The 12,472-nt window shown below is 38.6% G+C and overlaps 1 protein-coding gene across 3 annotated transcripts in view; it reads left to right on the top strand.

Annotated features, from left to right (window-relative positions):
* Nucleotides 1-11,499, top strand: part of TEAD2 (TEA domain transcription factor 2) — a 45,774-nt gene extending 34,275 nt beyond the window's left edge. For 2 of the 3 annotated variants that reach the window (XM_053451401.1, XM_053451400.1), the window contains 10 exons: nt 908-970; nt 3,882-3,893; nt 5,828-5,962; nt 6,579-6,637; nt 7,225-7,289; nt 7,917-8,050; nt 8,314-8,487; nt 8,909-9,049; nt 9,630-9,782; nt 10,152-11,499. In XM_053451401.1, the coding sequence (XP_053307376.1) occupies nt 908-970; nt 3,882-3,893; nt 5,828-5,962; nt 6,579-6,637; nt 7,225-7,289; nt 7,917-8,050; nt 8,314-8,487; nt 8,909-9,049; nt 9,630-9,782; nt 10,152-10,265 (1,050 nt within the window). In that variant the 3' untranslated portion in view covers nt 10,266-11,499. The remainder of the gene's footprint in view (nt 1-907; nt 971-3,881; nt 3,894-5,827; nt 5,963-6,578; nt 6,638-7,224; nt 7,290-7,916; nt 8,051-8,313; nt 8,488-8,908; nt 9,050-9,629; nt 9,783-10,151) is intronic. The other variant, XM_053451402.1, reaches the window with a different exon arrangement.
* Nucleotides 11,500-12,472: the final 973 nt, after the last annotated feature.

Here is a 12,472-nt window from a genome sequence, read left to right on the forward strand (position 1 = left end):
GAATACCATCATCGTGGAGAACCTGGAAGGTGACTCGCTAGTTGTGGCAACCAAGTGTTTCTAATGTTTATGGAAATCCCAACTAGGCTGGACTTAAAAATATCCTTAATGCCACCTCCAGAATTCAATGAATTGCTTAAACTATGATGTAATAGCATTGCAGAAGAGGAAGATATATGCCCCATACTGCCCTACCCGCTACCAGCTTAATCCTCCGAAGGGCAGAAGGGTGTCCAGTGCCTTTCTGGTAGTCAACCCTGTTAGAAGCTTTAAACTTATAGCACTAAATAAGCCTGAAGTGGAGACCTATGTTCAGGCTAATACCAATAAACTATTGCTAACAGACATTGAAAATACCCATAATGGAATTAATTTAAAGACATTGGTTTATAGAGCATACAGGGAACTTCTCTGTGCTGTGCTTGAAAATGAAGTGTTACTTCATCAGGAGGGTAGTGGGCGGGTGGAACAGCCCTCCAGCAGAAGTGGTAGAGGTTAACACAATGAGGGTATTTTAGTTTGTGTAGGATAGTCATAAAGCTACCCAGAACAAAGAACAGGCCAAGGGCCAAGTAAGGTTTGACATTTTACAGAAGCGAGAAAACAGGAAAGACTAGATAGGCTGAACATGTATCTGCTGTCATGTTTTATGTTTCTGCGTTTGTATTCTCGCTTATTTATACCCTGGGCAGAAACATAAATGTTGAGAAGTCGCCACCTAATGGACGGATGAAGTAGTGCATGTGAATGAATGAAATGCGTCGTCGTACGACTGCATTAACCACAGTAGCGCAATATGAGAGAACCTGGCCTTTCCTTTAAAGAACACAGAAAAGTTCTTTATTATCCTTGAAAGTTCTTTATTTGAGGAATGGACTTTACAGTGAGACTTTTTTGCCTTCTCCAGGTATCTAGTCACATACAAGTGCTGGCGCGGAGGAAATCCAGAGAGATCCAGTCCAAGCTGAAGGTAAGTACAGGACATGCCTCTTATGCTCCTCTGCTTGCGGCTGCGTTCTACCTCTCGGGCTGCCTGCTGTCTTGCCTGCATTAATAGCTACGCTTCTGTTCCAGGCGGGATTAGCCAACGTGTTATTAGTGCCAACTGGCAGGAGTCAACCGGTGGGTCAGTTTCAGAACTAATTCATCGTTTGCCATCTCGCTTCTATTAAAGTGGCTTGGTAGGCTTCGTTACTCTGTTCTTGAAAGGAAATTCATACTCTATAAATAAGCTAGGCATCGTTACACATTTCAAAACAGAAGAGTACAGGGTATTTTCAGCACTTCGGAATGACCATCTATAGAACTTCTTGGGTTATTAGCACTTATTTGAAGGTGTCCCACTTCTAAAACTTGATACAAATATCTACTGTGCCTATATAACCTGGCATCCAATCAGAAAGGGGAGTTTCGGTGCATGCTGGCAAATGTTGCGCAAGACCCAGGCAACGGAATGGCAAATGGGCTAAAAATGGTAGTGGCCAGTTTGTGTGCGTTTGCGATTTATATAAATCAAGCTTAGTTAATATTCCAGAAAGGTAAAAGTGACAATTACTAGAGATAAATAATTATTACAGGACTTTGCCGGACCTTCATCCTCATTTTAGATTAGGAACTCCTCTTGGCTCAAGAGGGCATTTAGAGGTGTTGTAAAAGTAGGAAACTGGATCAGTCGTCCATCGTTGTTTCCAAACATCACCACAATGAAACTTTGTATATTAAAGAACCACAAACTGGTTGTTCCATCTAAGACCACCACCTTTTATTAAGATTAGATATAATATATATCATTTAATTGATTACATTCAGAAGCGGCAGAGGCTGATCACAGGTTGTAGAGGTTAATACATTGAGGGTACTAAGCATGCATGGGACAGGCATACGACCGAACGGGTCTGATCTGCCGTCAGATTCTATGTTTCTAGACTTTGGCTAGAAGATGCCAAAAAGAAAAGAATCAAGACCTCCTTTTTAAGAAAAAAATCATCCGTCTTTCCATAGATTTCAGTAGAAATCCAGAGAACTGCAGTTCTGTGTTCAGCAGAGTACTCGAATGCACTAAAACATATATGTTTTTTTACGAGGTATAATCCTTTTAGGCGATTGGGAATAGGGAAGGCTTATTCAATTATTTTTACATAATTGTCGACATTGGCTTGGTCTGAGGTGACACAGAACAGATGTAGTTGTACATTTGGGGTTAGAATTACCCTAACTGTTATAGAACGTTATAATAATAATAATAACGTTCACCAGTTGGATCTTTCGGACCAAAGATGATGCCCTAAATTATAAAAAATGTTCCCTCCTCTTTGTTGAAATGGAAACAGTCCATTGGTAATTGGGTGGGTAACGTTCAGTAGGCATTTAATATCAACCATTATACATAATCTGTATTTCACAATACTTCATCATTCTCCAGATAGTCCAAAATAATAATATATATATATATAAAATCATGAATATGTAACTAAATATCAGGATAAAACAATGTTTAGAAAGCGTATTTGTTAATCATAATAGTTTTGTTATTCAACAAAGTCATACGGGGTGAGCTGTTTAATTTAGTTTCCTTTCTGGGTTCTAGAACCACTCATCCTGGCTTAGATCATCTTTTCTCATTCCGCTATTAAAAGCTGGCTGCTTTGTGCTGACTATCTTTCTGGTTCATGTCTCCTGCTTGGCATGTGTTCTAAGGTGGTACTGATCACCCATAAACAGCCAAAGAACGTGCTATATTGTAGTTCTGGTTATTAATAATCTCGCTTTGCCTGCTAACACCTATCCCTCGGATGAGGCCAGTCTTATTGAACCACCAAGACAACAAACCTTTGTTGAGACCTTTGTCTTCTGACCATTTTTTTGTTTATTGTTTCTATAAACTAACTGTAGCCCCCTCATATTTGTGTTGCATTAAAGAGGTCCTACCAGTGGCGCAAAGGGATCGCCAGATATATAGCCCGCCATCTTGCTCTTTCCTTGCAACGACAGCAGCCGTTTTCTTAATTGAACCCAACATAACTTTCAAAAAAGGAAGAGCATTTAGGATATTTGCAAAGTGCCAAGTTTTAGCTACAAAATTTAGTGTAGCTCCTTGAGAACTTGTTGAATTCCAATGGCTGAGGTTGACACAGACATTTTCAAGTCTAACCATGTTGTCTTAACACGGAACACGTCTGAGTTGTTCCCCAGTCCAGTTGTCAAGTGCTGTATGCTCATTGAGTTGTATGTTATATATATTTTGTTTGCTTTTGTGTGCAATCTTAAGAAGCTTGCATAATTAGACCATAGAACAGTGCTTTGGAAATGGCCACCAGACATCATGGGCACATATTTTTAAAAAGACCAGATAAGGCCCTATGTTCATACTTCGATGGACACCATCTAGATCAGGGTAGCCAACAGGTGCATGTCCATCTGTTATGGCACTCCAATGAAGCCTATCTCCTCAAACACACTTGAGTTCCTTTGATGTTGGTGGGACATTCATGTTCCTAATCAGGTGTCCCAGTCTTCACAATGTATTATCTGTATGATCCTTTCCATACACTGGTGTTAGCTCCTCTTTAATTTTATTCCTCCTCTTATTTTATGTCACTGCCACCGCCTTCCTCGTGTCCGTAACCACATTGTCCACTCTGCATTCGTACAAAATCCTATTTTTGTATTTTTTTAATCAAGTTGTTTTTAGAATCAAATGTATTGTTGATTTAACTATTCTTTCCGCTCTCCTCCCTTTTCTCCTTTCCTAAACCCCCCCCATTCCCCTTGGCTTCACCCTTCCATCCTACGTTCTTAACCCATTCACTTCCCTTTTCTCCCAACCTGTGGATTGCAACTTTCCTGTTCTCCGCTCTGGATGACAATCTGTTTGTGTCCAGGCTATGAACATGGTAAGTTGGCGTTCTGCACTGTAATCTCTTGATTTACAGAAAAAAAATCACCCAATTCATTGAATACGGATATATGTTTGAAACGCTAGCTTAAATATAAGAGCATATAGACTATACAGTATATGACATCTGTCATGTTTCCCAAATCCTAAATTTTTATGGTTCGGCAATGATTATACCTCAGGAGCGGCCATCTTAACTTTCTGCTCTCACGATCTGCATGATTATCCCTCCCCATTACATTACTTGTCCCCTACTGTTAAGTGGCTGGTTGTTGCTGATTGGCTCAGGCTGCCCTTGTAAGGGTAGTGGAGGAGAAGGAAGAGAACTTCATGATGGCCAATCAGATATGCACGTTTTGCCATTCTTGGTAAAACAGACCCTTATTTTTAAACCAAACATCTCCAAGACAATTTATAAGATTGAAAAGCCACCCAAACTATGGGCATTTCCTACAAGGTCTGCTTCGAAATGTGAAAATACTTTTTAAATAGTGTTTTGTGGTTCATTACTTGTTGACATTCAAAGCTCCTTGGGACTATTGTACAATTACTTATTACAAAATACCAAGAAACAATAAAAAAAAAAAGATTGCCATGGGGGACAATCCCGATTTATTGAATAAGAGTCAACCCCCCCCCCCAACCGTTCCCCTCCTCCCTGCCTCCGGGGGTAAAAGTGTCTGACTCAGGCCCTCGGAAGGGGGGTAGGTATAACTTGAAAGGAAAGTTTCTGTATTTCGAGACAACAACCAGGGGCAGAAAAAAATCGTGTTTAAGAACATTACAAGGACGAACTCCGTTCCGTAAGACCTTTGTACAAAGCCAAGTCTTTAGACGTTCAAGTGCTATTTAAAGATTTTAATCTGCAGGAGAGTGAGAAATGGCTACTGGCAGACGCTAGCCTATGAAGCAATTGTTAATTCTGTCATCTTTGGAACTCACCAAGAATGTCCTGGCTTTCTGTATTCTGTGGACCTTTCTTGGCCAGCCAGCAGAGGAAGTTTCTTTGGCTGGTTTTACTTTTATTACTTTTTTTTTTTTGCTAAGTTTTGGTTGTTACTCGAAGAAAAAATGTTCACGACTTTCCGAGAAAAAAGTATAAGCGTGTGGTCATTAGACGTAGTCAAGGAAAGTTCTTCGGTGTCCTCCTGGATAGCCGTATGACCATTTCTAGTCCATTGATCAACGCCTCGCTACTCGTTGGAATACTTCTGGTGTTCCAAGTAATTAAGACACACTGGGATGTAACAAATACACTTTGAGTTTCTTGGGAGCTGAGCCATGGTTGGAAATCTGGACTAACTTCACTGTGAGTTATGAAGGACCAACCCTGGTGAGATGGTAGTTTATCGCAATTCACTCAACTCACCTTAGTGAATAATTCCCACTCTGTAAGCCGTAGAAACCCTGGGTTTGACTAGAAACACCTCCATAGATATATATATTGTGAAAGAGTCACTGCTTAGTCGCTGACCAGCATAGAAATGCTCAACAAAAGCAAAGCCAAAATATAAGATATATGCGTTAACGTTAAAGAACGAGGAAGAGGAAACGGGTCGAGGGATAGAGTAACATGTGGCAAACAGCTTATATATAATTATTTTTATATATATATTATTTTTTGTCTTGTCATAAAATAATTATACTTTATGATATTCAATATTTAAATTCATGTTTTCAACATCTGAGAATAAATCAAAATGAATCAGTAAATGTATAAAATCCAGTTTACTTTTGTGAATTCCAGATTAATGACATTTTTTATTAACTGAATAAATTACTGATTTTATTAATAGGAAATGTTGTCATGTAAAGTTATCTCCGCAGATATGAAAACTGTTATTTCTTGCTAAATATATATTTTTCGGCATTGCATTCAAATATTAGATGGGTATTTAGTGTTCTTTTTTTTTTTTTATACTGTTGTTTCAGGATCAGGTGGCAAAAGACAAAGCTCTCCAGAGTATGGCCGCAATGTCTTCAGCGCAGCTTATATCCGCCACAGCCATCCAGAATAAACTGGGGGTACCAAGTATCTCGCAGACCCCATTCCAACCCACTCCAGGGGTAAGCGCCGCTCATTGTACCAACCGCTGGACCCAGAGTTGCTAAATGTCTTCTACCAACTACAAACATTTCCAAACGACACAAACAAGTTTACACCGCATTTATGTTTGACATAAATGATTAATAACTTGTATTAATTATCATACGTTTAGTTGCTGAGTTTAAGGAAGAGGGACCTGATCTTAAAGAATCCGAGATAAACCCCATAATCAGATCCAACCTTTGAAAGCCCAATTTAGTTAACAAATTTTATTTAATGTTTTATTTCTAAGTTGTTCTGATTTTATATTTACCTTTTTTTTAATTTATTTATTTAATTTTTTTACAAATTGTTGTTTATAATTGTGGAGTTGTTTTATCTGTTGTTTTTTGGACAATTTTAGCACATAGAGAGGTCTAAATTATTACAAGTAGAAGAGTAAAGCAGAGGGATCTTAGAGCGTTGAGTGCAAGCATTACGGACCCCCGCTATCTGCTAATAATAGATTGTCATTTTTAATATTAGAATTTTAATATATATAACATTAAATGTTTTATTGATGTTTTGGCTTGATTTTTCCCCACCGCCCTGTAGTTTTTTATAAGACTTTAAAGCCATATTTTATTATTTTTCCAGGCCACAGAATTTTTCCAGTTTTGGCCAAACGGCACCGGACAGCCACGGCCGACACAGGAGTAAGTATAACCCTCGTCTGCTCTTAACACACTATGTCAGGGGCTTAGAAATAGAATGCTGTCTTTAACGTCTTTCCTAAAATAAGCCGATATATTATTGTAGATCATTCCTACTTTTTTCACTGTACTATAAATAACCCATGTAATGATGTTCATGATAAAAATTATATATATATGTACTAAAAACCCGTCTTATGTGCATACTATGGAAGCAGCGATCTCAACTGCCTGTTGAGATATGCATTTTTATTCCTCCCCATTAAGTTTGTAGGGATGTGTGTGTGGGGAGGGGGGTAGTACCGATTAGCTATGAGACTTTTGTCACATTTTGCCAGAAATCTCGGCTTCTCTGAGGTAAAATACTTTATTTTAAATTAAATATTTTCAAAATTGTATTTGTGTTACAATCTTAAGCTACCTTAACCCTTAAAATAGATCTCCAAGTCATAAATGTTTTTTTTCAATCTTTCTCTCTTTTTTTCTGATCATATAAACTGCTTCACTGGGAAAAAGGAATCCGAGGTGAACTTTGTCGTGTTGCGAGTGTTCATTATCTCATTTTTATTTTATTGTGTTATTTTCTTTAGCATTAAGCCGTTTTCCCAGCCTCCATATTCCCTACAGCCTGCTGCCCCCCCTCCTGCTGTTCCAGGTACAAACATCACTCTCCAAAATCTGCTTATTATATATATATATATATTTATATTTATATATATATGTATATTCTTTTTAAATGTTTTATATATTGTTTTAGTTTTTCCTTTTTATTTTCTATTTCTCCTGCAAATCATTTATTTTAACTAAATAAGTAAAAATTTTACTTTAATTACTAAAACCACATAAAACCACTGTGCCAAAACCTGTTAGAATAACTTAAAATAATTCTCATTTTATGTCAAAGATCACATTTAAATTATTTAAAATATACATATAAGTGTTAAAAGCCTTTAGTATTTCTGGCTCCATTTTATACACCACACTCCCCGGCTTTTAACACCTATCTATCTATCTATCTATCTATCTATCTATCTTTTGGTCGGTGACCAGAATAAGGATTTTAGCTCTTTTCTGATTGGCTGACCAAGAAGCCAATCAAAATACAGCTTTGATGTCAGACTTATCCATCATTTTTAATGTGTGATTTTAGTAAATATAGCACAATATCAGACACATTTTCCTGTTTCTTCTCCACTACTTCCTGTGCTAAGGTCACCCTTTTTGGTTGTCTTCTAAAGATAGCAGGACCTGATGCTAATCCACTTTTTTCATTTGTTTTAAGGTTATAATGCAAGCCCTGCGAGCCTCTCCCCTGTACCCACAGGGCCTGCTTGGCAAGGTCGATCAATTGGAACACCAAAACTGCGCTTGGTGGAATTCATGGCCTTCATGGAACAGCAAGGAGAACCAGACGCAGTACGTGGCACTGATCCAGGGGATTTGGTTGGGTTTTGAGGAAAATAACATTCGTAAGAACGTCTGCCCTGGTTACAGTCAGAATAAAGTCTTCCGTCTGTACCTAGGAGCACGTTGGGCACATAATACAAAAACAGAGCTTTAAAAGGCCCAGCAGCAGAACATTTGTCCGGGAACTGAAGCATTTACGACTATTGTGTCTACACTGCAGCATGTGAGGAAGGTTAACCTTTAGTAACGTACTCCTTTTCCTTCTTTAACAGTACAACAAACACCTTTATGTCCACATCAGCCAGTCGAATCCCTCGTACAGCGATTCTTTGTTGGAATCTGTGGACGTCCGTCAGATCTATGACAAGTTCCCGGAGAAGAAAGGAGGCTTAAAAGAACTTTATGAGAAGGGCCCGCCTAACGCCTTCTTCTTGGTCAAGTTCTGGGTATGTTCATTTATTTTATCTCAGTTTTAATTTTGAAGAATTTATTGTCAATTACTAGCTTGCAGACCTACGAGAATAAATGGTCTCTTACCTTTCCATTTTATACAACCCCCCTGGCTTTTAACACCTATCTATCCATCTTTTGGTCGGTGACCAGGGTATGGATTTTAGCTGTTCTGTTATTCTTCATGTAAGCAGTTATTTTACATGATGACATCACCATTCTTCTAAATAAGATCCTTACTGCTCTAAATATTTCCATCATATTCCCAGAAGTAAAAACTACCAAAACGTATTGCTTTTCTCTAGAAGAATATTTTTTGAAGTGAAGCAGCATTTTCTCATCATTCTTTTGTTATATATATATATATATATATATACTTTGTCCATTGACGCTGTTGTCTTGTGGTTTTGTCTCCAGGCCGACCTCAATACCAGCATTCAGGATGAACCTGGTGTATTCTACGGTGTAAGCAGCCAGTATGAATCTCCCGAAAATATGACCATAACTTGCTCTTCCAAGGTCTGCTCCTTCGGAAAACAAGTGGTCGAGAAGGTTGAGGTGAGAAGACATCTTCTGAATATTTCTGTTGTTCATTTTTGGTGTTAAAACGTATTCAAAAGGTTAAACTTTGATGGCGTATCTACAAAGTTCATCAACTTTTTCCACCTTTGCTTTGTCTTTCCTGTAAGTCAAGCAAACGTTAGTCAAGGGAATGAGAAAGGAATGAAGAAAGCCTACGAAATGAATGGTTATCTAGAATCAAGAATCGTGTTTTCTGATGCCATTAGTGGCTTATGGACAGTTCTGTGTCTATTACAAGAATCCACAAGTTCTACTGAATTAGATTATTAATTAAATAGGTTCCAACTCTGAAAGATGGATGGCCCGCTCTCTAGAAAGGTTGGCGGACAGCACTGATTTAGATCATGGACTCAAAAAAACATCCCAAAGCCGTTTGAAATGTTTGTCCAAACACTTACCTTTCTCAATGGTGACCTGCTGAAAGTCCTAAAATGTGCCATCACTGGTGTAGTCTAAAGCTCTTATCTGGAACAGCTATTGGAAGGACTAGAATGAATCCAGAGCTTTCAAGGCTAGGAAAGGCCCCGTAATCACATTATTTTACTTTGGTTCACAGACGGAATATGCTCGGTTCGAGAATGGCCGTTTCCTTTACCGCATCCATCGCTCTCCTATGTGTGAATATCTCATCAACTTCATCCATAAACTGAAGCAGCTACCAGAGAAGTACATGATGAACAGTGTGTTAGAAAACTTCACTATCCTGCAGGTAACGGAAATATTGCTTGTTGACCAAAACAGAGACCCGAACGGATTTGATTAGAGAACAAGACAAAAAAAATCTTGTGTTTCTAATTTACAGCGCTATGGAATCTGCGGGCGCTATATAAATAAATGTAATGTAACGCACCATCATGTTCCATAGCACTGTACAATGGGATGATCTTATTTACAAACCACCATGCTGAATATACTAGATTACCCCCAATAACACTTCTTTAATTTATGTATATGAATAAACTCGGGCTATTATTTTAATTCTTTTTTTTTTCTTTTTTTTTTATTAAGTCTGCATTGAAATATGTTATAGTTATTATTATTTTTTTATTATTATTATTATTATTATTTTTTAATACAGGTGGTCACAAATCGGGACACCCAAGAATTACTGCTGTGCATAGCATATGTATTTGAAGTGTCAACCAGCGAGCACGGCGCTCAACATCACATTTACCGGCTGGTGAAAGACTGAGCTAGAAAGCAGCTCTCCCTTCCCCTCTTTTCAGCCATGTAGGACTGGCTATTATGAGCTTGGGCCAAGGTGGAGGCATCTCACATTTCCCCCCCCCCCAGAGCCTCTTAAGCCTTCCTGGGAATGGAGACTGAACGGAAAAAAGGGACGGGACCCTTAAATGGATGAACGGACAGGAGGGGAAGAGCCACAAAACCACAAAGACCTCACCCTAGCAGAATCTTCTCTGTGTTTATGTTTTTGAGCCAAAAGGAATATATATAAATATCTATATTATATATAAATATATGTTTGTGTGTGTGAAACAGTTTCCAACCGGGGAAGCCATGTAGAACCTACGGCTGTCGTGAGATAATGTCGGTGTATTTTATTTTAATTTTCCTCTTTTTTTAAAAATTTGTTGCTGCCATGTGCATCAGTTCGCGGTACGGCACCGATTTTGAAACCTAAGGAGTCGGAATGCTGGGTCGGATTGGAGATAATCGGATTCCACCACCCAACTTTTTTTTTTATCCCCCCCATGTAGCTCCTTGGACTCCACTGAAATGTAATGCCTGCACTTTCCGTGGTAGGAACATTTTTTTGCTCTCGTCACTATTTTTTTTTGGTTTTTTTAGCCCACTAAATTTTCTTTATTGTAGGCTTGCACAGTATTTTTTCTTCTACACTGGCTCACGGCGCTCTTGAGTTTGCTAGTCTTTTAAAGACTTACGATAACAAATTGAACATATCAGGGAGTAGAGCGAATCCTACTGTGTATTTGGCTTGATGCACCTTTTGGCCTTAAATAGATTAAAAACTGGACCCATCCGGGTGTACGTTAAAAACTTCATTATGGACACGTGAAGTTATTTAAAGGTCAGGAGGTGTTTTATAATGTGAGTTATGTTGGCTAGTTCATTAGTCATTCTTCTTGCCAAGACGTCTCTTCTTCTGACATGTAGAAGCCATTCGTAGACATGGTCATATGGTCATCGCCATGTGGCAGGAGAGATAGACCAATGAGAATTATGTTTTTACTTCCAGTTGATTTTGTATGAAGCATAAACCAGGGACCTCGGCTCCCTTCTGGTGTTAAGAAGGCAAGATGCCTCAAAGAAGGAAGCCAGAAGAGACACACCAACGAGAAGACTCCTTTTTTTTTGCTTGACCCTTCTTGGACTGTTGAAAGAAAAAAAAATACGTCTAGTGACTTAACCCCTCTTCTGTCACAAATTCAGTGCCTAAAATGAAAGTGGAAAAAAAAGACATATATATATATATTTTTTTTTTTTGTATGGAAAAGCCAATATGCTTTTTGAGTGAATTTGAAATTGTACTATGAAAATAATAATGGAAAGTGTACTTAAGTGGCCTCCCGCATCCTGAAAGTCCTGCCAGTTGCGAATCCCAGCACTCCTGAAGATGCACAGAACGTTGAGGCGGATTAGTTCCTGGAGAGGGAAGACTCAAGTTTTATGCTTTACACTACTGTACGTTGGATTTTGTTGAGGAGGGGCATGAAGGTGGGATCATGGAAACTTGCTTACCAGTATGTTATGTTAAGCTCATAACCACAGACAAGAACTCGCTGTTAATAGTGTACAGAAATGTCCATTGGAAGTCTTCAAAATGGTAGCTGCAACCACCTGAGATGGACGCGTGATAGTCATGTTACTCCTGAGAAACCGAGGTCGCCTCTAAGGAGGAATCATTTTCAAAAATGCGATTTGCTGTAAGAGAGAACGTATCACTAAATTTATTCCGTAAATTTTAAAGAGAATAGTTTTGTTAGATGGGTTCCCCAAGTCCTAAAAGCCAAGTGTTTTGGGTTGGGTTGGGTTGGGTTGTCCCAGGTGAAAACTCATCCCTCAAGTTTGTGATGGCTTCGGCGTGTCTCAAAATGGAACGTCACAGCACTCAAAACTCTCTGAACAATACACACCACTGTTCGAATTCTAGACAGTGCCCATGGCAGGGTGTCTCATTTTATTAGAATAGATGTCCCCACTGTGAAAATTGAACCGTTTTAGCTTCATTTTGACCATAAGGATTGTTAGCAGCTACCTTTTTGAATGCGGTTGCCATAACTCATATTTCACCATTTTTCTTAACTCTGGTTGTATAGGTCATAGTTGCCCCTTAAGGGCTCCCTATTTATTGAGTGTTTGTTAAGTTTTGAAGTTACGTGAAGAGAAAGTGAGTACGGAATATTGTTTTGAAAGAGG

The sequence above is a fragment of the Spea bombifrons genome, chromosome 12 (assembly GCF_027358695.1).
Source record: "Spea bombifrons isolate aSpeBom1 chromosome 12, aSpeBom1.2.pri, whole genome shotgun sequence".
NCBI lineage: Eukaryota > Metazoa > Chordata > Amphibia > Anura > Pelobatidae > Spea > Spea bombifrons.